We start from the raw sequence: 27,489 nt of genomic DNA, 5'->3' as shown, positions 1-27,489 counted from the left end.
TAGCCAATACCTCTTATGAATATATTTCCACAGCATTCTCATTATCCTATTAATAGATTTCTAACCAGCAGTAATATGAAATGCATATTACTTAAGCAATGTCAACTGTAAAAAATGACATTTACAGCAACCCTACATTCAGACTAATTCTTCAGTTTTTACTTATAGGATTGCAATGCTTAAAATAAAAGTGGACAACAGTAGAATCTACAATTTTCAGACATTGAAAACACTAATTGTGAAGTTATTTCAGGGATTTTGGTCTTCAAAAAACAATTAACCACACACACGCACATGAAATGTACTTTAACACCCGCAAATCAATGAAAATGATATTCACATTAGAGGGACAAGTTATGCATTACACATACACTAAGGTGCCAATTCTAATAACCATCACCATCATTATTAATTCTGATTATAGCCAGTACGACTGTTACAACTATGTCTCCAATGCATTACCTAGCAAACAGAAAGAAAGCATGTTTCCTCTATAGAAACATTATTCTAAAACATACACACACCCACACAACACAGAAATGGAAAACACAAGGAATGATCTAACCTGGGTGTCAAATCCATTCTCTACAATGCTACCCTTTTTCTGGGGAGCCCCATTCCCTTCATTCTCGTGCCCGTGGGGTGATTTGAGGGGGATCTGGCTGGAGTAGGTGGGCTTGCAGACCTCCAGCTTGCTGCCCAGCTTCAGGTAGGAGGGCTGGGGGATAGTCCTGACTGGGACATGCTGGATGGGAGCTGCGCTGTGCACGGGCTTGGGCAGTCCAGACTTCATCTTTGAGGCCACCAGAATGGCCGGCATCTTCCCTTCTTGCTTTCCAAACACGTTTCAGTCAGGAGGAGAGGCCAGAGCCCTGAGAGATGTGCTTCTGACAGGAGAGGCAGGGAAAAAAACCCAGCAGCTGCTGTAGTGAGACCGCGTGCTTCTGCCGATTAAGAAGCACAAGCAGAACCAAACATCTACGGCAGGAGAATCGGAGCTTGCGCTCAGGAGCGTCCAGACAGCCTGCTGACAAGCGGTTGAATTTTTTTTTTATCTAGTTTTTAATGGTAAACCATCGGTCCCGAGTGATTTGCTTCGGTTTTTGCCCTCCTGTCCCCCGTTGGGTTTCCAGAGGTAGTGTTCCCACCTGTGCCTCAATAATGTGATACTTCTTCCCACTGAGCTGTGCCTTCATTATCCTCTCATTACCAGCTGAACGGAATAGTGCTGCTCAAACAGGGAAAAAAAAACATTTGAGGCAACTTGCTGCTACTGTACATATGCTTGCCTGTCACTGTAGAGGAGTCATTGCAGGATTTCCAGATTAAGAAGCCTTTTCCTTCAGCGTTAGCCAAGTAGCAGATGTAGCTTAGCAAGTTAATGACTAATGCCCTTGGAGAGGAGACTCAGGGAGACAAGCATCTTAGTCTAACCATCCTCCTTATGGGCACAGTTTTTCTCCAAAGCTTTCTTCACAGACGAGGCAACGCATCCCAGTGCCTTCTTAAAGATCTCCGTCACACAGCTGATGATATGAACTCCTGACTAGAAATGAACCTCTTCCTTCACACATGTTCCACGCAGAGAAACAGATTGCCTCTCACCCACAGACGCCAGGCAGCACAGCTGATTGCTGCCTACTGTTCACATTAGATAAACCGTCTCTTGCAGGTCAGATTTAAGAACCTTTTTTTTAAAAAAAAAGCTGTCAGGTTCTCCTGGCTTAGCTGAAGGAGGCAACAGAGATTAGATGAAGAAGAAATAGGGTACTGTGTGACAGTAGTGGAGTGCTGCAATCTGATTGGCTACATTCACTGAAAAAAAAAAAGGATCCCTGCAAAAGAGGAGGGGTTTGCACGGAGGATTACAGAAATTCCCTGTCATTTCATCGCAATACAGCGCCTGCGCTATTCCAAACTAACAGAGAACTGCAACAGGCATACTGTCCTCTGAGCTCCTCAAAGCAAAGTCTGAACAGAAGCTTTGGTATTTTCTGAAAGAAACCACGCAGGGAACATTTTTTAGGGCAAGACTGCATTATGAGCAGCCTAACAAATATATTTTAATGCAGTTAAGGCAATAAATGTCCATTTTTATTTTTAATATTGAATCAACAGTATGTCCTTTATGCAAAAAACATTGTCTATGACTTGGGCAGCTCAAGCTGGTGACTAAATCAGCCTCCTACAGTATCACCATACTGTACCAGTTTTATTTCAAACTGGCATCTCTATATAAAATACTTAGTGTACAGGAGAGTGGCTTATTGAAAAGGAAAGTAATTTTACTTGTGCTTGTCAAGATTGAGGGCGTTTAATCAATTAAAATAAGACTGTTAAGACTTTTTTTTTTTGATTCATTCTAGAACATTATGTGTATTAAAAAATGCATTAATGCTGAAAATTAATTGCCTAAATGGACTCGCCACACATATGATGTCATTGATGTTAAGTTTCTGGATGAAATTAATGTCGACTGCAATTCCATAACATAGAAAGACAAACTGATGCTGTGACTCCCTCACTGCCTGCGGTAATCCAGTTACCATAATCTTAAGTAATGGAAGTCCGAGCTGATCTGATTATGGGTGTGTCTGAGTGTTAAGAAAGCCTGGAGAAAAGGCTTCACGTTTTCCAACTCATCAGTATAATAGCCTGCCAAGCTAATTGGATTGCTCACAAAATGTACACAAAGAGACAGGGAATCGAAAAATAAAGTCATTTCACTTATGTTTTTTATTTGTTTTAAAGACATGTAGACTTTTCAAAAGTTTACCTCAAATAAATAGTACTGTACTTTTAATTACTTACAACAGTAATGTATGTATGAGTTATCCAGTTCCTACATTACCCTTCCTACAGAAATGTGCAATGCTGGAAAAAGAAAAGGCATGAAGACCCTTTACTATAATTAGAAGAGCAGTAGGTTGATGAAGACAAGCTACACTTATCCTCCTACTATAGGTGCCACCTCCAGGCCTTCGGCTTCTTTCCTTCCCTAAATGCTCAGAGCTCCTACAGTGCAACAGCAGCAGGAGGTCAGGAGCTGCTCTCCCTGATGACTCTCAGGTCTCAGTTTTTTACATGAACCTCCACAGGAAACATGAGCTTGTTTCAAATACAACATGTCCAATGTTTTTGTTCAGTACCGGAAAGAACCACACAAAGCTCCAGATCCACACTTTTTAATATGGTCTTTTTTGGTTTTGTTGCACACCTGAGACCTTTCCACAGCATGTCAGTGTGACATAACCAAACTGAACACATTTTCCACAATTAATCTCATTAATTTAAATCTACTAACTGATCCAAACTTAAATACAGGCCTACAAGATAATTATGAATGTTTGTGTTGTATATCAATGAAATATGACAAAAGAGCATTACACTTCACAATATTATCAACAAACACATAAAAACATTTACATACACTCCTTTTCAAGTAAGCAACAAAGCAGTTTGGGGAGGGGAGTTCATTCTAAAATGAAATTAAATCTAAAATTCTCAACTATTTAATGTTGTAGTCCTGTTTACAATTTGTCCTCCAGGCAAGAAAGAAAACAGGTTCCCATGACAACAGATTTATTTTTTTCAATTTTATATTCCAGTACTTCAAAGAATAAATATAGCATATTCCATTTTTTTTCTGGTCTCCCAAACCCACACCTTAAATTAAAAACTTCTGACATACGAGTTCCTGGAACAAAAAAGCAAATTGATGCTGTTTTGAAGTCATTTGTTTAAACTAGGGAACAAAGAATGTTTTCTGTAGAATTCAGACATACAATTGACCTTAGGCATTAGTGGAAATAGCCTGCAAAAATGGCTTATGTAGTGAATATATAAAGCTAGGAAATTGGTCTGCACCAGAAAAAATTCAGTCCATTTGGGACCAATTTAGTCAGATACCTTTGCATGTCTTATTCCTTCAAAAATGTCTTATTTCTTATAATAAGATCTCAGGTAATCCAAGACAAATACCACTGCAAGGGCTATACAGTAATTGATGGGAAAACCATACAACTGAGTCACAGCCTGACCTGGTTTCCCAAAGAAACAAAATGTCAAACAAACGGAATGAACAGTACATGATCCATAACATAGACACCACAGTACTGTTTGCAATACTCACTACACCCCTGGTTTCCTAAAATCAAATTTCCTGAGGAATCAAAAACGAAAAGCCAGATCCGGTCTGCAATTTCAAGACCATATCACTGCCACTATAGACTTCACTGCAATTTAGTCATATTCTTTACAAACTTTCCCACCATCCTTTAAAAATTGGTTTGGCTTCGGCCTTGGTCCTAACCTCTATTTCACAGCCTTTTATTCCATTTTGTACAGGCCCCTGAAGGCCTTTCAGCTATGTCATCGCTCCATTTGATGGAGTGATTTTTCAATCACAAAGTTTCAATCATTGTGAACAGACTTTGAAAGAATACAGTACTGAAGGGACAAAGAACATTTGGGCATAAAAGTAATTTTAACTAACCAAAATGACAACGAGATCTCCCAGTAAGCACAGAAGCAGTTTGGGATTTTGAAGGGCAGGTTGTACATCTGGTCACCATGTAAACAAGTGAACGCATCTGAAGTGTGAAAAAATCATTTTGACTACTCTCCACAACAGAGGTGAAACCAAAAGAACTTAAAAAAACAAGAACACGGCATGTTTATTAGCTGCTCCCCACTGAGAGAATAGACATTTGCAGCCGTGAACTGGTGACATCTGACTTAGTGCTGCATGAATTCTCTGTGGGGGGGCTGGGGCGGGGGAAATGTCCAGTCGTCTCTTTTACATCACATTTTTCCAAAGGATTTTTCCCCTTAGGAAAAAAGCAACACAAACCAAAACACTCCATTAAGTTTCCAAATAGAACTTTAAATAGAGGACAATGGAGCAAACACACAGATTCATAGCTTTATGTAGGGCATTGATTTGATTAACAATTTGGAATAAGACATAGCTAAAACAAACACATGCCTAGAACACCACAAAAACTCTGAAAATACCTATTTATCTAAGGACGAGGTTTTATCATGGCGAGCACTTAAGATACTGAAAGATGGCTAATATTCACTTTTAAAGGAAAATATGAAATGTTTATTGTCCCTATTTCTCATAAAGACACAGTACTTCTCTAATATTACAAAGGTTCTCACCTTTTCTCAACTGTGAAACAATTGAAGACTAGAGTTCAGACACAACACAATTAAATCAGTAATCAACAGATGATTTTGTTAACATGTTGGATACTAATATATGAATCAGTAGTTGATAAATTGTCTGTGATTTTAAACTTGAATAAACCACCACTGTCAAATTTGTAAGTAGAGTATATCAAAGGTAGCACTCTCTGAGTTATGTCTTTAATAGACAAAAGATCAATCAATTATTAGTACTGATCATCAGTTGTAAAACGACTGCAAGGGCGACTCACTTTACTTTCGATGCAGCAGCAACAGATCTGCATTGTTATCAAGAAATTTTATAATGCAGAAGATGCAAAGGCTAACAGGGCAATGATTTCCACTCCACTAAAGCAGGTCAACATTATCTAACAGACAATGGAACAACACTCTTATTATAATGTTATTAGAATGTTATTAGAAAATATAGCCTGAAGTAGACAAATTCTGCCCATTGTAACACTAGACGGCTAAACCAATGCTTTGCAAATAGAGCTCATCTTAACTAAGTGTGCAATGTCACATCCAATAAAGATTCCCCAACTTTATAGGAACTTATATATTTGTTGATAATGTGACTGTGTTACAGTAGTTAAAGCTTTGCATGTAAATTCTCTTTCCCTTAGCCTTTCCCTGTAGCCTCTCTCTTTACTGACCAGTAAGGAGAAAGGCTGATACTAGCAGGCGTAAGGCCTTAATTACCGCCCATAGGTAACTCAGTACCTTCACTTTACTGTATGTCTTCAGGAACCATCTCCTCAAATCCCAAGTATTTATTATGCAGCTGCCTATCTTCTGTCACGTATGTGTGTTACTAACCGCCATGGACTGTACTGTCCTCCTTCCCACTTATAGTACAGTCACTCCAATCCAAATGTGTAAAGGAATACCTGTGTGTCTGCGAGAACGTTACTATCCAAGCTCAATGCAGTGACCCCAGCATGCAGCAGGCATGAGGGCCACTCCTTTGGAAGGGCGACGACAACAGCACATTAAATCTGCTCCGTGTTCACATCGTGAGGAAAATATTTTGCAGGTGTGATTCAGTTCTCCTGGTGGGGGGAAGGGTGGACAAGCTGGAAAAAACAACAGTACCATCACAGCCACACAACAAAAAGAAAAATAAAAACCAGCAGAGAGCTGCCTTCTCTTCCCTCTGCATTTCTGATTCTTCGCACAGCCCTGTGATTTTATATCCTCCCCTGTGTGCAGACAGCACCGGAGAAAGCTAAATCACGTAAAAAAAAACTAAATAAAACACCACTAATGTGAGAAAAGGATCTAGGGGCTTTAATGGCTCAATGGAGAGTCTTAAACCACGCATTTCTACAAAATGCAACATTCATGATGTTGTAAAACATCCAGTGAACAAAAGAATCCCATAAACACTGTTACAGTGCTACAGTTCTGAAATGTACCAAGGAGTTCTATTGCTCTGTGTCCCACGTGAGATGACTCTCTCCAGCAGGTCATAGGCAGCCCAGTGAGTTGCATACCGCATACCCTTTACTTTCATGAAATTCTCTCTAAATGCCCAGTAGAAATGGTTAGACTGCGAATTCTGCACCTAAATGGCCAACCGTTCAGGAGACAGAGGTGCTCAAGGTTTTTGGATCCATTTTGGATCTCCCACCCTACCACAGGACATTGTTCTCCTCATTACTGATGAACACAGACAGGCGATTTCCATGTTTTAAAGCTTAGAAATGAGATTGTCAAATTGATTCACAATTCCCAGGAGATGGAATAGTTATGAAAAGAAGGTAACTCTGTCCTTTGACTTGATTACCTCAAAACATAAACTGATTTTTGTCATTACTACATATATTGTAGTTAGACCTTGTTTACATTGCCTGAAGTTTTTGTGCTAATAACTGAAAATGAGTTAATCTCTAAATGTCATTCATCTACATTTTGTGGATGAATCTATAGGGTTTTAAAATTAAATGTAGTGCAATTTATAATCCTGCCATGATATCAAAGTACTTATTGTTTTGATGAACTGACAGAAATTACAGCACAACTGATTAGCTTGTGTTCGTGGATTTTGATAGTCCCTCATGTTTTGCCATTTCTGCCTAATAGTTCTATAATATGCCTGGTATTCTAGACAATGCCAGGCATTGCCAAGTTCTTTAAGCTGTGGATTTAATGATGTAATTCGCATTAGATAATATTTGTTTAAGTTAATGACTCGATGAAGACTTACTCACAGTGGGGCAGCAAACTGTTAGTCACTACCACATTCTGAAGTTCATAGTAAGATGGACACATTAAAACTGAAGAAACAGCACTGTTACTCAGTTTTAATTGGCCAAAATGAAGTGAGTCTTTGTTCCTTGTCTCAACTTAATAAGTTGTGCAACCCTGCATCTTGTGAAAGAAGAGCAAAGGAAACCTTTATTTATATTTATCCTTATTTAGGATAAATAAGACTTGGCATTTTGGGGAAGAATTTACATTCATAAAATGTCTCTCAAAAATTAAATGAACGAATTCATTTTTAAGCTCTAACAAGAGAACTATCTGCTTGAGAATAAATTAATATAGCAGCCTTCTCCCTCATCAAAGGGTCAAAGAAAGAAGCATAAATGTTACTTAAAAATCAGCTGGAAATGCAGCACTGTGAAATCAGCCTTTTACAAAGCTTGTAAAATTAATGGATAGCAATTAAGACACATTACTCTCTCTCCATCTGTTTAACATTCCTCCAAAGGAAAATCAAGAAAGTACTTTAATGTCTGGACATTTTAATTACAGAACAGAATAAACAAGACTTATTAATTCTAATGGAATTCTAATGTTTACTGATTTAAAATATTAATAAAGCACATAATAGACATTCAGAGTTAGTAGGTGCCCAGGAGACACTTGAATGTGTATATCAAGATAAAAAACTAAAGGAACCAAAATACTTAAAATGGTATTTATGTTATGATTAATTCAGGTGTAAAAATGTAGGTCCTATGTACTACAGTCACGTTGCACCGTTCAAAGACATTCACCATTTCAATAGTGTAAGAGATTTGCAGCTTGAGACACGAGGGAACTTGCTATCCTATCAATTCAAATCCCCAGCAAGACTTCACGTGATGCTAAGCTGTAAACAGATGGCTCTCACCTCCTTCCACAACTGGACAGTATACAAATCTTTGAAGTAATTCACTTTGGACTAAAAGCCTTTTTACATTACGATTACTAAAGGGATCAGATCATTGGAATTTGGAAGAAAAGGCTTAAAACCATAAAAATAACAGGGATGATCTATTTAAAAGGCTGTAAAAAGCTTTGTATGCCATCTTATTTCTCTTTAGCTATGTACAAAGTAGCATTTTGACTCCTTGTTAAACCTCCAGACATTCAAAATCCAACACCAGCATCTCAGCATTAACCCCAAGTTCGACTGTGTTTTAAACACCAATGACTATTTTAACATTACAGTTCTCTGCTGACAAGTGACTGTAAATCACTCAATCCATACAAGAAAAAACAATGGTCCATTGGTTTCGTTTTTGTATTTTAGGAAACTGTGTGGTATGCACGGATATATCGCTTTCTAAGGTGGAAAAAGATACACTTTAAAGAATCTTATCTAAATAAAATGAATCGCAGCATAACATTCATGTCACCTCTCTGTTCAGCACTGAGTCTCTGGCACCTGTGTACCATAAATGGATGTAATCTGGTGTGAAATGGTGAATGAATCTTATAACAATAATCTATGTTCAACATGCCCCTTGACTACAGTGTTCACTTGCTGAATGACATAATGACATTTTTGGACACATACCAAACAACATCAAAAAGAAAGGTGTAAAACACTAATAAGGTAATGTAAGCCAAAACACGATGACACATCAGGCTTCGAACCCAGATATTCCTGGAACCTAGCCAAGTTATGACCCAAAGAAGAGTGGGGCTTGTTTCCTTTTCCAGCTCTACAATGATTCCCTTCTCTGCTTCAGACAATGACACTAATCCCTTTGTGTCTGCTTCCCAACACCATGGTTAAATTAACAGAAAAGCAATTCCACACTCTAACAAGTACTATTTACATAGTTATCTTTTGGTGCCGTAAAAGGAGAATCCTCCTTATTCGACTGCAGTGGGCTAAATTAAGTGAGGTAAAACAATCTCTCTGCAGTTACCGGAGATGCCCCAGCAGAGTTATTTTTACGTCTTTCTTAAATTAAACTTGCTGCTGTCTGGAGGTTGTAGGCATTACACATTTTTACCATACTCTCTGAGGATTCGGGCAGGAGCAACCCATTAAATAAAACCAATAGATAACAACATCCTTTCTGTTTGAAAAGTGTCCCCCAAGTACGGGCAAATGTTCTGATCTAAAGGTTTAATACATTGCAGTTGCGTGTTTAATTAAGAAAACAAAGAGAAGGCCTTCATCAGAGAGAACAGGTCACACACAAGCTAGATGTTAGAGGGGAAAACACTCTTAAGCAGATTTATTACAAAAGAAGATTCCTGGAGAGAAACCATATTATTCCTTTAAGAACTTGGATGCCTTCTGCAACTCATGTTGGCAAAACACATTTATAGACTATACTCCTTAAATATTCTGCTAACTGTGTGGGGGGAGCTGCACAGAGTAAATAGGTTAGTATGCACAATGTTTTAGTGGCACAACATACAGTATATATCTACAGTATTATAAGAAATGATCATACATTAGACTAAAGAAACAACAGAACTGGCAAAAGTACTATTTAAACTACCGCAATGATAATAGTTTGTAGAAATAAAACTATTTATTTAATTATTCAACCTGAATATCACCAAATAACAGACATATTTCAATGAAACGTTCCTTCATACTTTATTATAAGATCATATCCAAGAATGCATCTGTGAGTACTAATGTGGATAAATAAAATAAAAGACATGAGCTTCCAATGAATATTACTGTATGAAGTGGTATTCTTTTCCAAGGAAAGTTAAAGGTTGATGCATGTAAAACAAACTGGTGATTAATGTATTATTCAACACATCTCAAACATATATTTACATAATGCATTTCCTTCACCTATGATTAAAGATTCCCACTGCTTGATATGCTGGACTGTGTTCTGATCAGCCCTAGGGATAAATGAACTGCTGTAATACGCGGTAACAACACAAGTTGAAATGGGACTGTTATCATAGAGCGCTGGGTTAGCAAAGTAGCTGAAAAAATATTACTGTTTGCCTATTTCATAAATATGTAATGCATCCAGAGTTCTCTTCATAAACCCAAGACTTGTAGAGTTACAGGCCTATCAAAAGTCTATCCTCTATCTTACAGGAGTTTCGTGGCATTTAATGATCAGTCTCTTGGACTTAATGTAATTCTTTATGGCAAATATGACTTTGCTCTGTGCAATGCTATTAAGACTGCTGTAAAACATTTTGAAAATGGGTTACGCACAAAACATTATTCAATCTGTATATCTCTCTATTACTTGATATTTACAGTTCCTATTTCATCTAGAGTATGAACAATTTGAGGGGCACTGTATAGGCTTAGGTCAGTACTGCTCTTTCCTACAGTACAGATAGCCTACCAGCATCCCCACAGAAGGAGCCCCTGTGGTCCTGTAAGATGGAAGAGGATGCTTCCTGTTGGAAAACTAATAACTGACTATAACGGAATACTGTCCTCTATCAACACAGCATCATTTCTACTAACCCTGATCTCTGCAGAAATTCACTTCCTTCTGACCAGAGACAAACCACAGGGGTCAAAATGCATCATCCCAGGTCTCATTTAATTTATAGGGAATACTGGCATCTGATATCCTGCAAATCAACAGCAGTTTTGTTTCCATCCTTGAGCCTGTGTTACTTGCAGACTCTTCAAAGGTTATCAATGGAATGAGCATGCATTGGGTTAGATGTCTAGATACTGCAATGTAGTTTGTTCACACAATGCCGGTGACAATTTTATTTGGATTCAAATGTAATGCTTTAAAATAAATTAACATTCAAAACTTCACCTTACGTTTAAGATTAACACTGCTCTTTTACTTGTTTTGAATCAGTTACTTTGAGACACAGAAATGTTGCAAAGATAATGAAATGTTCACTTCTAATCTGACAAGAGTAAGTCTAAAGCATCAAACATTAGACAGAGCTGGGACTGAAGATCGAAAATGAAGATCCATACATCTGTGAATGATAAACTCACCAAAAGCGCAAAGCAACACTTTACTCTTTCTGATTCAATACACAGGCTTAATGCCAAGAACTAATGGTGATCGTGAATCCAGTTCTAGCCCAGTAGAGCTGCAGGAGCTTTCAAGATGAATTTATTTACAAGTCTTCGATTTTGTGCTCCCTGCAGATGAATATTCCTGTCTGTGAACCTGCTCTGCCTCCCCTGTGTCCCATGTCCCCATCCTGCACTTTTCAAATCAGATGCTGAACTGGAATGACCTCCAGCTCTAATCACTGCTCATTCTGCGAAAAAAACTTCGCAATATCATGTTTTTCCCAACTCATCTTAATCCGGCCCCAAACAAATCTACAGAGGACACTGATAAAATTATTAAATACCAAGTTACCCCCCTTACACACTGATGGGGCCTCTGTAAACAACATGCAGATTTTTATTTAATATGTCCAGGATATTCTTCTTGTAAGGCTCTCTCTTCACAAGGTAACGCTATGTTGTGCTTGGCAACCTAAATCACACAGTGGTTACTACAAACAAATCACAAACCGCAAAGATTCCTTTCCTCTGCAATCTGATGGCAGCAATACCCAACACTACTCTACGGCAGCAGGAAGAGGAGACAGAATTTCAGCAGACTGCAAGAGGAAATGATAATGACCCTTTGTGTGAGCAGACCTGCTGTGATACCATTATCACGTTCCCAACATCCTCCACAGAAGAGGCCCTGGCAGCCCTGTCAAGTGGAAAAAGCTTGTTGGCACGAGCCTGTGGAAATCTTCCCTCTGCTTCGTGTACATGGGCAGTTCTAGCAGTTGATAAAGGGCATCTGCTGTTGATATGTTAAGTGCAAATTAACATTGTCTTTAAAACAAGCATAGTGAAACAGGAGAGGAAGGGACTGAGGCTGGAGGGCAAGGGGGGTTCACAGCATTCAGATTTGGAGACCCATTCACAGCAAGTGATTCTGCAAGATCAACCTCATCCACTGACAAAGGAAATGCCCATGAAGGTCATCTCTCTAGAAGCGTGTAGTAATCCTCATTTAAACTTCTTTTTTACCTCCTTAATAAGGCAAGGGAAGGGATACCTTAGTGTATTAACCTATATAGAAAGCCAGAAGGACATTTCAAGGTTTTACTCAAATAGCATTAAAAACTGGGTTTCAAGGTAGACCACGGTACAACAGTTGCTAGGAATCGTTACCACAATGGAAACTAACAGCCCTGTGACAAGATGTACAATTGATAGAGTACTGTCTAAATTGGGAACATTATTCCTAAAGTAAAAGTGTCAACATAAGGATTAAGGAGGGGGGGGGGAGATCAGCTTGGAAAAGACAGCTAGGGGTTGCCAGTTTGGATCCAGACAGTACCATTACCATTAGCATTAGGAGTTGACAGTTTCCAGGGAGTGGTAAAGGAATGCTCCAGCCCTGCCAGGCAGGGGCAGGATGGAGATGGAGCTGACCAAGGGAGTTTTTCAGTAGCCAAGCCCCCTCTGTCTGTGGCAATCAGTAAGGACTATGTCCTTACTGATGACACAGAAAACCTACTGATTAAAAAATAATGATACAGTAGGTGTCTTGACTATCCACATTTTGGATACACGTTTGTGATCTCTCGTGTTACTGAAGTGGGCATGGCAGTGGCAGCAAGGCCTCAGGCTGTATAATTATCCCCAACTGTATATCAATGGACATAAAAGAAGAAAACAAGTATTGATTGCCAATACTGAATATACAAATGCATATATATGTGCATTTTCACTTTTAATTTTTAAAAGTAATAATAATCTACATGAATATGGTTCTATGATCTTTCTTTTCCTCCCCTATGTGAACAAATAACTCCAATTTGTCCCAAGTGCTATCAGCTAAATCAAGTTCTCAAACTAAAGCAGATGCCAGCTCTTCACCCTTGTCATCCACAGACAGCCTAGTAATGCGCCCTATTGTTCAAGTTTGTATTTTGCCATTTAATTTTCAGTGTCACTGAACAATATGAATAACAGAACCACAAAATCAGATCCTGTCAGACAACACGTATTGGCTGATCTACAATGCTATTATATTCTGTGTGCTTTAGGCTAAATTCAGTGGAAGTCAGCAGGGGTCCCTCAGCAGGCTCTGAAAAGAAACCTACAGACACAGCAAAACCGCGCGCTTAGGAAAAGAATATTGTTGGGCCGTGTGTGAATGGCCACTGCTTTTCTGTCAGGATCAATGAAAACTTCATTTGCATGGAAGTTCAGGAAAGTGGAAGACATATAGCTCTTTTTAATTGGCCATTTATAACCTTTTTGTGTTTAGTTCTGTGAAACCCATTCAAATCTAAAGCAGAAATAGCAAACCTCAGAATGTAATGTTGAAACACGCTTATCAAGTATTTTGGACATTGAAAGAAGTTCAAATACCATTAACATGGTTCAAGTTTCTTGTGTATTTTAGGTAATTAGTTGATACAAAGAGATTATTATAGCATTATGTATTGCATCTGTAGCTTACTGTATCAAAGACATTATGTGAATATTGGATATGAAAAAGGTGCAAGTGTACTAACAAGAACAAATGGCAATTTTTGAAATTATGCTGAGATGTAGGAAGAATATGTGAGACATTTACAATGCAGCATAGAATACAAGCTAATTAGTAAACAGAATCAATGATATCAAAAAACAATTTCTAGTCAAAGGCTTGTCTGAGAACATAAAACAAGCTTCAAGCGCATCTCACATATTTTTGTTTTTGGGTCATATTCAAATCTTTGGTAGCCAGAATAATAAGTGGCCCCAAAAAAAGACTGGTTACTCAAATGCCCAAGTATATTTATTATCTAGTCAGCTAACCCAGTTGCTATGCAACAAGAACATTTAATGTTGGGGAAAAAAAAAACATTTACAAATTCCATAACCGAAAGGGGGAAAATGAAAGAATAAAGAAAAGCAAACCCAACATATTGGTCACAACCTTTCATGGCCCCTGCCTTTACAATAAATGCTATTAAGTCATTCAATCTGTTATGACTGTCCAGAGCAGCAGAAATAAGTCACTTTTAAAAGCACTCAGCACACAGCCACTGCAGTGACTTGTGTCTGATAAAGACAGCCATTAAACTCCAGTATTTGTGCCAGGGGGAGAGGCCACATAAAGAAGATGGACTCCTCACCTGATATTGACATGTCTTTAGTGCAGTGGGTTGTAAAGACACATACAGAAGTAGTGGTTTTCCCCAAGACCAGAACTAGAGAAGGATGTTTTCTAGCAATGCAATTTGTTTAAAAAAATCTATTTTCTGTTTTAATTCCCACTTCATTTGAAACTAGAATCTCATGTTAAGAATTCTAGGGCGGAGTGGTGGCTCTGTGGCTAAGGATCTGTGCCTGTGACTAGAAGGTTGCCGGTTCGTATCCCGTGGCCGGCAGAGGAATCCTACTCCGTTGGGCCCCTGAGCAAGGCCCTTAACCCCAACTGCTCCAGGGGGCCTTATAAATGACCCTGCATTTTGACCCCAAGCTTCTCTCCCTGTCTGTGTGTCTCAAGGAGAGCAAGTTGGGGTATGTGAAAAAGACAAATTCTTAATACAAGAAATTGTATAATTGTACCACAAGGAAAAGCAAGGACTTGTATGCACCAGTCAGAGCCATTCACTATTTCACAAACTGGGAGCTCTACAGCACCTTGCAGGTGAGAGAGACAGTACTGGCAGGACCCAGGAGTCACTTCCTCTTTCTGGAAATGGGAGTACCAGGAAAGTTCATTATTGTCAGTTTGAACTAAAGAAGAGATATTGATGTCTAACTGTACCTTGGTAAAACCTGAATTTTTTGTGCCTAAAGCTGAGGCCTTAGAGTGGGGACAATAAATAATTTAATTAATCTTGATGATTTTGGTTCAAGACATTGGAAGAATCTGTCAAACGTATTTTGTGTTATTGCTTCAGTTGCAAAAACTTTCCAAACTGAATGTAATGTGCATCTTTGCAATATGCATAGCTGCCACTATTTAAGAACAGTATCACAGTGCAGCGATTATGAGGTTGTGGAAATGACTGCTGTAAGGCAAGTATGTCATTTAAAGTCTGTGCATTTCATAAGACTTCAATATCATTTTGAATTTCTTATTATGAACAGCTATGCATTGTTGGCAGGAAAGGGAAAAATCAATCAAAAGACATACAGAAACTAATTGCCCAGAGCAACCATACAAAGCAATAGGCAAAAAGGATACATTATGTAGGCTTCATTACATTCTCAGATTTCCGTTTCATCATATTCATTGCAGTTAGCATCAGTATACACCATTCAGAAGAAACCTCACTGTCGTACATATTTATATCCTAACAGCACAAACCACAAGCGTACAAAAGTATTAGAAAACTTATGAATATTAACAATAATATCATAGCAAGTATAAAATTAATACAGCACTACATGAATTTTTCCTCTCATTTGCAAATGGCTTCAGGATGTTGTTTTTTTTGGGGGGGAGTTAGTGGATCTAAAAGGAAATACCACTAAAAAGCTCATCAGCATTACCAAAGTAATGAATTACATTGATGGAGTGCTTCCAGCGACTGGGGGAAATCACAAATTAAATGGTCCGGTAGATCGATGGAGGCCAATACAGACTCGTAAAAACTACTTTTTGGCGCGGGTGTATACGATGGAAAAGAGTGACTGCATCAATGCAATTTAAAAAGGCGAATGGGAAGAACCTTTGTTCCATTTCGAAGCGTAAAGATCTACTGTATGTAAGGCTTCAGCAAGCTTCAGTTTGTATTGTTATTGCATTATTGAAAAAAAAAATCTTTCCTCTCTCTCTCTCACACACCTGAAGAAGGCTCCTCAGCCGAAATGTTGCGTTTCTTTTGCTTCTCTTTTCAGCATGGAAGAAACATTTACTAGTTCCATCTCAGTGACGCGGCCAACAACTTCATGATACTGCAGATCAGGTGAAAAAACTCGAGTTATGCCCGATTGTTTAAGCCCAGCAAGGAGTTTAGCCAGGACACCGAGTTGAAAGCTGTTGTTCTTTCCACAAGGTGCCATGGGATCATTCATAACTGAGTAGTTAGGACCGTGGTTTAACATTTCATCCAAAGAACGGGTCCTATTACAGCATAATGCCCCTGTTTCACCATACAGGGGCATTGGCTTGGGACGTCCAGAGATCCAGAAGGAAGGACGCCACCTATTGGTCCACCAATACCAGCTGCAGCAACATCCTGATTTTCTTCAGAAGTTTCCCATCCCTGTACTGACCAGATCAATCATTCTTAGCTTCTGAGATCTGACTAGATCAGGCTACAAGGTGGTAATGCTGTAGTATCCAATGACTAAAATTCACTGCCCTCTCTTCCATATGATTCCCACACACTTTCCTGTGCAAACATTCCAAGGTCCTTCAGCAGAGGAAAGAAGTTCTTGTTTTTAGGCTTTATTGCCTTAATTCCCCCAAGAGCCATAACGTGGCCAATCCCACAGCCCCAGGATAAGCTTCTGTAAGTGCTGGTACACTGAGGCAAGTAAGGAATTATGCTTGCTGAAGCCTGGAGCCATACAAGTGCCCAGGCTTCTTTCCTTCCTGACAGGAAGGCTGGCACTGTTGCTTGAAAGACCCACATCCAACAAAGAAGGATGAATGAAATAATTTCTGCACAGGCCAGCATTTTTATTTCAAATGAAGCATTTCACTCATCCTGACAGAGCGGGAAAGCAGTATTGCACTTTTTTCTGGGCAAGTATCTATCCCCATTATTAGATTAAACGTTGAGTGCCCAGTCAGCAAACAATCCCTTTAACAGCTTAGTGGCAGCCTGGCAGTCCAGCACTGGGTCAGTGCAACAAGCCTCCTGCTGTCTGTACTGTACATAATCCTGCTTGGACTGTAATCTACATGCTCTGCTGGTATACTTCTCACCACAAATACTAAAACAGACAGCTCTAAATATCAGAATAAACACTGCAGATATCACATTCATTCAAACAGACATTGTTGTGCAAACATCTTAGACACAAATCTGAAGTTTTAAAATATGTATGTGAAGAGCACCATCAAATCACATAATCATTTAACCAACTGGTATTTTTTAGTATTGTAACATCTTTGATGTTTATAATATATTATAGATCTCCAGTAGTAATCTCTCAATACATATACTATAGATTAGCATATTTATACTGTAGATACACTAATCTATAGTATACAGAGAAAGTAGTAAAGTAAGCATACCATGATAAATACCTACACTCTTTTACCCTTTGATATTAATACAGCAATACCTAAGGTCACAATAACATTAAGACAGCAACATTCCTGATCCTTATAGTTGACTTATACTTTAGAAAAAGAACATTTTACAAAAATTCAACCATGTTCTAGAGCAGGGTATGTTTGGAGAACATGTATACAAAAGACAATGTTTTCTTCTCAGTGTAGATTTCAGGACTCCAATTAATAAGAGGGGAGTGCCCGGTAAGATTTAAAGTTTTCACCATTACAAATGAATTAATTGAGTATTTTAGCACACTTTTAAGTTTTGTATAAATCTCCAAAATCATCATTTTTTTATTTAATTTGAGTTGATTTTTTGTGAAGCCATGTCCTGATCGAATTCACTAGGAAGATTTTTAATGCAAGACAGCCAAAGAAGATGGTTCTAATAGGCCTGTTACTGCACTGCTGGAAACAGTCCTGAAATTACCTTGCAGATGTGAAAAAGCAAAATTGGAAAATCGTTTTTATTCCATTTCTTCAGCATCATTGACAAAATCAATCTAAAAGAAGCACGCTTTGACTTTTAAACAAAAGATTTTAGATCTTGGTCGCTCAGCTTAGAAACATTAAAGCCCTGCAGTGCCCTTTGAAAACCAGCGACATGTCACATCAAATAAGGAATTCACTCATCCTGCAACATTCCTCTTCTCTTCACAACAGAAGCAATAATCGAAGCCTCCAGCTGCAAGAAAAGAGAGAGACTCAAGTGTGCTCTACCACTGAATGGAAAATAAATCTCAAATTAGCTCATCTTTACAGTGCAACACCAGGAACAAAAATACACCTTTAAGCTATGAAAAAGGATGCACTTTAATGTTCTTAACTAAGTTAAACAGAGTCACATACTAAATTATATCGAATAACTATTAATAAATCTAGAATTGAGTTGTCACTGCTCATTCCAGAATACTTACAAAGAAACTGGAATAGGAATGTAGCTGTTAATGTGAGGGTCCATTATTAAAACAGCTGTCTCAGCAGTTTTCACTTACAGTACATACCAGAATAAAAATAAGATGGGCTCAATAGCTCAGACATTGCTAGTGCAAGCTTGGATCGTGTCAGTCGCCAATACTGACCAGTTTCCCAAGCAAGTTTGAGAGCCACGAGGTTAGAGATGGCATCACTCAGCCCCTGCGTGCAGAAGTGACTTCTGTATCCTGCTGAGCACTGACTGGTTTACAGTGTTGAGCAGTGAGCAGAGGTGCTAATTCTCATGTTAAGTGCTGTGGAGCTTTCTAATGTCAGGTAATGCCTCCTAATGCCTCATGTGCCGGCATACGTCAGCACTGTTGTTGGTACAGAGAAAAGTCTTAAAACATTTGGCAAAAATTGAAAAAAAATATTAACTATAACTACAGGAATAAAAAAAGAACAACTTTAGGAGTATCACCTTCATCCTTATCAGGTATTGTATCTGAATCTTTACTGTAAAGTTGTGGCTTCTTGCTCATGGCTCTTTTTTAGCAATGCACCCTAAGCAGTAAGTTCACCACAGAACGACTGTATATTAAACACTTTAACACTATAAATACTGCATTCAACAGATACAAGGATTTCTGTGTCTACAGTACATCTCACCAATGTTAAAGCAAAGCCACCAGGAAAGATGATCTTGGAATGTGGTCTCCTATTCCACAATGAGGGCAGATCTCTGTTAATTAAAAAGCCATGCTTTCTCTCCGAGTTGCCTGTAGTGTTCACTTAAACTTACAAAACGGTATGGTAATCTAAGGAATTAAATTAGAATATTCACAATACAATCTATTTAAGGTCAGCTAAGACTGTAGGCATATCTTTAGTACACTGTGTAAGCTAACCAATACATAACAACTTGGGCTTGCTTCAGAGTTCTTGAATTTCAAAAGGCAAGGCATAGAGCTGATGGCCAGCTGCAATAAGGATACACATAAAATTGGATGATAGATATTACATTTTTGCAACCATCATGTTTCCCTCTTAGAAACCTTGGAAAGATATTGTCAAGGAAAAAAAAACATGCTTTTACTTATTCTACTTTTAATATAACCGCTATATTGCCCACAGTACAAAATAATTTCAATCTTGTGGCTGACAGGTTATTTTGACAATATTCCTACCATTGCTAAATAGGGCATACAGATTCCTTCAGGTCTCCTTCAGGCACTATAGATTATTTGGCCTGCATTCCACAGCATAAGCATGAGCGGATGCACAGTAATATGCTTTTCATCTGCGTTTCTCCTCGATAATATAGAAATCATGCTCTCCTTCTTTGCATGTCTTTATTTTAAGTCATAGTGTACTGATGCAATAGAATTATTTTCCTGTTAAAGATAATTCATTATTTAGGCAACAAGGAAAAAAGAGAGTGTCTACTTCCCCCCCAAAGAATTCAGAAGGAGTAATTGGTTTTTCCAGTCAGGTAAATGTAATCCTGAAGAGCAAAGAAAGCACTGTTTGGACTGTTCCACAAAAGCTAGTTTAATCACCTGTTTTAATGGATGATTCAGCAAGCTTGCGGTACCTTGAGGAATAGAAAGAAAATATAGGTGAAAGAGGTTAACTGCATACTAACTTATATAAATATCACCCTTAAGTAAAAAATGAAAATACAAGCTTTTTTTCTTACAAGTAATTTTATTTGAATGCTGTCCACATCTCTCTCTCTAAAATAACAGATTTGGTTTTCTTTTATCCACGCTAAGAACATGAGGTAGGTTTTCATTTAGTGCTCAAAAGATTTATTACGACAGGTGCTTTTTTTAATAATGAGGCTTATAAAAGTCATTAATCGCAGTCACACAGAGCAGCCTGGTTGACAGATGTGTTCATTGAATGACCATGATTCATCTGAGCTCATCAAAATCTGGGGGCTTGTACCGTACTGCAGGATGAAGTACGAAAGCTGCAGTCACACAGAGATTCACACATGCGGCCTGTTGTACACGTCACAGAGCCACCAAACTCAAAACAGGCTTTGCCAGGCCGAGGCTGGGGTTGAAAACAGAACCTGGCCCAGCACTGGTTCTCCTTCAGAGACTCTCCTGCCAATGTGTGGCGGAAGCAGTGCTTGAGTATCATGAAAGACCTTAGCAAAAAACTAAAAAAGATTTTTGCGATTTCTGGAAATGCTTCCCAAATACTGGTCCTCTCCTGGTGTACCCAGACACCAGTACATTTACAGAGAGGCTTCCTACAATCCACACAATACATGTGGGCTTTTAAGGATTTGCAGACTGTGCTTTTCCAACAATATTTCTAACTTGAAACAGAAGGTTATTGTGATCTGGGGATTAACAGGACAACTTGAAGCCAAAGGCAGGCACTGCAGTCCTGCTCTTAATTTCCTTAAAAACAGCACAACTGATATTCATTAAAGTGGCTTCTCTTGGGAGCAGCTGCTAAAATTGAAGTTAGCAGAGGGAGTAAGACTGCTTTCTTTAACTAAGAACGCTTAATGCCTGACTCTGGATGGGTGCCGAAACTTCCTTGCAGCTGTCAAATAATGGCTTTTCTTCTACAAGCGCAAAACCACCAGCTCAGATCTTTCCAACCACAGCAGAGAGACAATGTGCTCCTTCAGCCCCAAGAACGGAATATCTCAGGAAATGTTCTGCTCTCCCTCTGTATGAAAAACATATTTTCAAAATGCTAAAATCAAAGCTTCTGTGAATTAAGTTTAACATGGAGTGGAGTGGAGTGGAGATTACCTGCAGATCTTCGTTTTTATGAATATATTCATATAAGAATATATTAAATAATCATGAGAATTGAGCACAGTGGAGCCATGTGTACACATACAGTACAGTACCAACAGGACAATACGCCCATAGACAATGAATGGACAACTTCACACAAGTCTTAACCATGTCCTTTCATCCAATTTGGATATAAATCATGCTCACATAGAGCCAGTGTAGCACCCTCTGGTGTTAGTGGTGTATACAGCCATTGACCACTGGCCCATGTTACTCAAGGTCAATTTTTGTACTGTACAGTATGTGCAGTAGATTGTTTTGCTCTGTGGTGCAAAGTATCTGCTTGAGATCTTTTTATTACTTTCAGTTTCATTCAAGAGGAAGAAACCTGAAAAATGTTCTGGCAAAAAATGCTTGCACTGCAGTAGCAGAAATTAAAGTACGAGCACCCTCATTAGACAATTACCTGTGTAATTAGTTGTTATAAAGCCTGGTCTTCTTAATTAATTTCCATTAACCCTTATTGTATTTTTCCTCACCCTAAAGCATTACATCAATTTCATGTCTCCCTCGGCAAAAACACTTATGGTATCCATTGAGAAAATCTAATCAGGAACACACCCAGGCATCAGGGGATATACTTAGTCATTTTGATCAGCATAATAAAACATTTACACTTGACGATTTAACAAGATCGAAGACACAAAAACACTGAAGAGACTACAGCAACAACAACAGGACTTAATGGACTGCAGCAGCTTGTAGCCCAGCTGTTGTTCCTGTACACAAAACACTGTACAGTTTATACAGCACAGGGTGCCATAGGCCCAACAACGTCAGTAAAGAAATAGTGAACAGTGTTCTCCAATGATATAAAGGAGGCTGCCTTTCATAGCACATGCTGCAAAAGTACCTCTCTCCCAGAGACACTTTATCCCTTCAATTTAAATTACAATAAAAGTCAAAGGAGGCTTAGAGGGTCAAGATCAATCTGCAAAGAAGAAAAGTCTATTATTAATAAAAAAAGATTAATTTGATGGATTAATAGATATATACATAGCCAGAGCAGTCCAATAGCTCCGTTTTGATTAAATAGCATTCCTTGTGCTGATTTATGTTATGTGGCTATAATGTAGAGTAAGAAAGATGAGGCTCATTTGTTTTTGAGACATAAATGCAGAAAGAATCTACACTATAAACATGAAGCCAGCATTTAAAGAAATGAATGAAAAGAGCCAAACAGCAAGTCAATACAACACTGCCACTTGTTATACCATTGATCACGTTAAAAGAGACTTGAGGTCTTTTAGCAAAGTCATTACAGTAGTAATTTCTACATACTGTACTTTAATTTAGACAGTGATCCACAGTACTAAAAACTGGTTATTAGTTTAGCAGCTGCTTAAGCAAACGAGCATCTCCGATTGAAGTTAGTGTACAGTTACTTTTTCTTTTAAACAAAACACTTTTCTGTTTTGGAAAACAGAAATTTAAAGAAACCTTACTTTTTGGTTTTGCCCAAAGAAAGTGAGAAATGGGGTCAACCACAGGCAGCTGAAGATTCTCTTGGCAAGCTTAATTTAAATATTATAGTATACACTGTTGAATACACTATTTACTACAGATTCCAATCCATCAGATTAGTTACTCAGTTTGCCTCCGAAGGAGCAATACCTATATACAGTACCTATAGAGCTTAATTCAATACTCTATCCTTGTGTATCCTACTGATCTAACAGCTCACGTGAAGCTCTTATGTTTACGAAGTCAAATACATTAAACCCAAATGATGTAGTATAATGTTAAATAAGGAACTGTTAGAAAGAAAGCTACTCGCAGAACAGGGCTTTTTCTTCCACTTTTAAATTGAGAGGGGAGACAATCAAACATATTTAGAATCAAAAAAGGTAGGTAGTAAAGATAAAAACTAATAAGTTTTCATTCAATAAATTATAGCAAAGAACAAGATAACATACTGTATATGCAACTGGTGTTTGAAATCCATTCTATAAAGTAAAATAAATTTCACTGCTTATTTTATAATTTTGTTAAAATCCTACACGACTTTTACGAAGAAAACACTTAAAACATGTATGCGGAAAGTTTTAATAAAATTAATGGAAGAGAAGTGCCTGCCATAGTGCTGTTGCAGATTATTACACCGCAGATGTACAATAAATGAATTGAGCTGTTTCCATAGCAATGCGACATGTAGGCACATCCTGTGCATTATTGCTTATGAAGATGATGGAGGAAGCACACTTAGATGAAATTAAATGTAAAATAACAGGCAAGCTGGTAATACCTCTCTAAAAATATTTCCAAAAATAAAAAAGTATTTAATCCAAACAGTTGGGTCTCACAAAAAGTGAATAAACCCACCATATTGGTATAAAACGTACACAAATGTAGGGGAAGGTTTGAGGGTCACGCACACTTTTTTCTGAAGTTTGTGAAAATTCACCTTTTCACAACATGAGCCCAGCCGAGCACTCAGCAGCCAGCACAGGCTAAAGCAGTGATGCCGCTCTCTCTGCCAAAACTGCCTGCTCACTGGTGCCGGGCAAACCCCAGACACACACACAGACACTGCCCGGGTAATCCCTGTGACAGGGGCTCGCGGCAGATCAGGATCACGAGTGTTCGGAATTACGGACAAGCAGTCTAGATTCCAAATTCTCTTGGGGGAAACCCTCTGCCTGGTTTTCACCATCTCCTGGGTTTCCAAAAAATTTCCCAAACTCATTTCACACTCTTAAATTTAATTACAAATCAAGTCGTTGTGGGGGAAACACAAAGGTTTAATTATATTCTACTCTATGTCAGGCTAAATTACAACACACAGGCAGAACAACAGCATCTGACAAATGACTTCGGGAAAGGGGGGGCTAAAGTTCTTCCTTCTCCTCTAAATTCATTTTCTGTTTCCACAGCAACGCAACAAAGCAATTCCCTGCTAATACAGAACCAATGAGAAATTAAGAGCTATTTCATGTCAGGTGCTATCAATTTGACAGTAAAACTAAGTGTTGCAGTACTGTGGGTCCTTTTATATGACAAGGAGTGTATATTTAACATGTTGAATCTTCGACAACATTACTAAGTAGATCATGTCTGTTTCAAAGCCCTGAGGCATTCCTTTAGTGAACAGACTCACTAGTATAGTACAGAGGCCTTCCAAATTTCAAATCAATTCTTATTTTAAAGGAAGGCGATATACATTTTTCAAGAGCATTTACAGCCTCAGGGTTCACATTAACTCCAGAAACAAATATCTTACAAAGCCGCAGTAAGTTTCTGCAATGTGTTTTAAATAAATTGACAGATCAATACCACATATAAATAAAAAATTGCCCCCGAAGGGGAAAAAAAAAAACATTTCAATGACCAAGCAAGCATTCACTTCAATTAGCCTTTAACTCTGAACCTTATGGAAACAGCACTAATTTAATGTTTGAGATATCTTATTAACAATCCATATAACAGACTGTAAATAGGAAGCTACAGTTTGCTATGTCAAACCACATCCCCTAATGTAATTAATTAGGCACTTATTAATTAAATATAAAGTCTTAGAAAATGAAAGCTAAAACTCCCTCAGTTTCCAGAACTAATTAGCCATGAAACAAATGACATTCTTGAAAGCTCCCAGTCTGTGAGAAAGCATGGCAGTTACACTGGATCTTGTAAGTAGCTGCAGCTTATTTCAGAGGTATTAATAATTCAGGGGTTTCGGTTGTGGATCACAATACTCTGCTGATGAGGATTCTTATTTTATTTGGAAATTATCCATTTTGAAAGAACAAAATTTGACTGAAAAGGCAGGTGTCAGAAAGCTTATTAGAGATAAAAGACCAAGTATTATTTGCTAAATGTAATACAGCGTAGTGTTCCTAGGCCTCATCAGCACCCAGTATAAAAAAACGACCAACCCCACACTTGCATTTCCATCTCAAACATACACGCATGGATTTTCTTCAATATGGTAATGATCACAGATCCCTCATCTCCTTAATTTTCTTCCTACTTGTGTTTCATGGCAATGTGTAGGGACATACACTGTAAGATAAAATCTGTTTTTCAACAGCAGGAGAGGAACTACAATAACAGGTATCTGCAGCTAACATAGCAGGTATCAGCAAATTGTTTAATGAATCTGTCTCATACCACGCCTTATGTCTCAATAAATATGACTGATGGTGTGCTGTTATCAAGATGGCAGCTGTCAGCAGCACACATTTGAACTGTAGATTAACTACCATTTGAAAACCCTCCAATAGAAACTTTTAATACTTCGGGAACAAGGCAGTTGATCTGAAAGCTGAAACAGTTTATATTAAAAAGACAAAACAACGGAGTAAACACTGTTCTCTGATCTTCTTCTGGCAAGCAATGTGAAATAAGGAGAATGGCTGTGCAAAAGAGTCACTGTGTACCACAGTCTCATATATCATGTGTCTTCCTCCAATAGAATGTATAACCATAACTGCACATAAAATGATATGTTAGACTGAAATGACACATCGTAACACCATTAAAAGATGTAAAATCACACACATTTCTTTCTGAAGGGAAATCCTGTATTTTGAAGAGGGCTTCAATGAATCACAGTTTACTTAAACCCTTTAGGGAGCTAGGCCAAGCTAAATGTGTTATCTGTATTAGACCCTGATAGTCTCCAATGTATTCACACAGAGACTCACATCTTTAATACTTCACCACCATCAGCAAAGCAACCTTGACACTCTGTTCTAATACTTTGAAGGACAGCTTCTGAAAGCTTTGAGACAAAATGTTTGAATTGCCTTGGTTACTGCTATGGCAAAACTCTTCTCAGCTCAACGATCAAAACATCAAGGTCGTTAACTCTACGGTAACAGGGGATTTGATTTAATTAATAATGTTGCCATAAAGCTATTCTGAATGAGGAAGAGGTCATGGAAATGAAAGCACCAAGCAAGAACCCTCCTGTGATTACTAACAAAATATACCAGCCGTTTCCAAACCCCACTTTTCGATGTGACAGTGGTGAAGGATAGGAGTTAATATTCTCCCTTTTTTCTTTTAATGTTGTCAGCTTCTTCATTCTCCACAAATAAACAATAAAAAGCATCAATATAAAAGAAATCAACCTGCTCATTCGGGAATTTCTCCATTTCCTGCAAATCATTTTCACGTGTGGAAAATCTAGGAAGACATCCATGATTTGGCTTGGCTCAAGAAGTTTAATCGTTCCCTCACGAACTACAGTGCAAAGGGAACAGCCAAAAGAAAATTGCTGCCAAGCAATCATGCAGTTGGGCAGAGACCATAATTTAGTATGATGGACAGTATTTCTCATGAATTGAGGCAGCATTATGAGAATAGCTGCTGTCATCCAAGTCTCATGAACGTTACAGTGGTCAGATAAATTTAAAATCTGAGTTTGTAAAAGAGTAGGAAAGTTGCTTCTTATCTGCATACAGTATAAGCACAGCAAACTTGTTTTTAAGGAGAAGGAACATGCCCAAATTATACCTCTTAATAAAGGAGGCACAAATGACTCATAAATATTCTGCAATCAAAACAATCCTGAGCTGAATGAAAAGTACAGTACATGCAACACAGCGTACACTCAGTACAACCACACTGAAACCTAGTTTACCACTCAGCCTTCCAAATTAAGCCCTTATAAATCCTCTTAAAAATTAATTGACAATAACAAACAGTGCAATATAGCAGGTCTGGGAATGTCACATTCACAACAGTCCAAACTCTTAACGCATGCACACACCTAAAATAGATGTTTGAATATTAAGTTTATAATTATTGATGTAGCTATACTATGTAGATGAATATGCAGTTATTAATGTTTTGATTTCTCTCAATATCAAAGGATCTCCACTAGATATTTCTTCAGAGAGCAGGTCCCTCACAATTCTAAACTTGATTTTTTTATTAGGGCTGTAGTGCTCCTCTCTGCCATGTGTTAGTCAGGCACAGAGACTTACTCAAAGGCCATTTAAATTTTGCCTTGCCATACAGCAAAGATGAAGAACACAAAAACAAATAAATGCTTCAGATGAGATGTCCATCTTGTCTTACAATCAATTCACCAGCCAATCAAACCCAGGGTTTCATCCAGATGATCTTCACACAAAACTCAGAACTGGATTTAAGCCCACCACAATCGC

At 38.2% G+C, this 27,489-nt stretch overlaps 1 protein-coding gene across 7 annotated transcripts in view; it reads right to left on the bottom strand.

The window, feature by feature from the left end:
* Positions 1 to 27,489, bottom strand: part of LOC148645645 (neuron navigator 2-like) — a 222,482-nt gene that overhangs the window by 123,596 nt on the left and 71,397 nt on the right. For 4 of the 7 annotated variants that reach the window (XM_088611772.1, XM_088611773.1, XM_088611775.1 and 1 more), the window contains exon 1: positions 566 to 1,735. The exons of the other annotated variants lie outside the window; for them this stretch is intronic. In XM_088611772.1, coding sequence (XP_088467898.1) covers positions 566 to 820 — 255 coding nt within the window. In that variant the 5' untranslated portion in view covers positions 821 to 1,735. Of the gene's footprint in view, positions 1 to 565; positions 1,736 to 27,489 lie in introns of those variants that run through there. 7 annotated transcript variants of the gene reach the window in all.

Source organism: Lepisosteus platostomus, chromosome 18, assembly GCF_059453375.1.
Source record: "Lepisosteus platostomus isolate fLepPlt1 chromosome 18, fLepPlt1.hap1, whole genome shotgun sequence".
NCBI classification, from domain to species: Eukaryota; Metazoa; Chordata; class Actinopteri; order Semionotiformes; family Lepisosteidae; genus Lepisosteus; species Lepisosteus platostomus.
The sequence above is the reverse complement of the archived record's forward strand: the minus strand, read 5'-3'. Positions and strand labels throughout refer to the sequence as shown.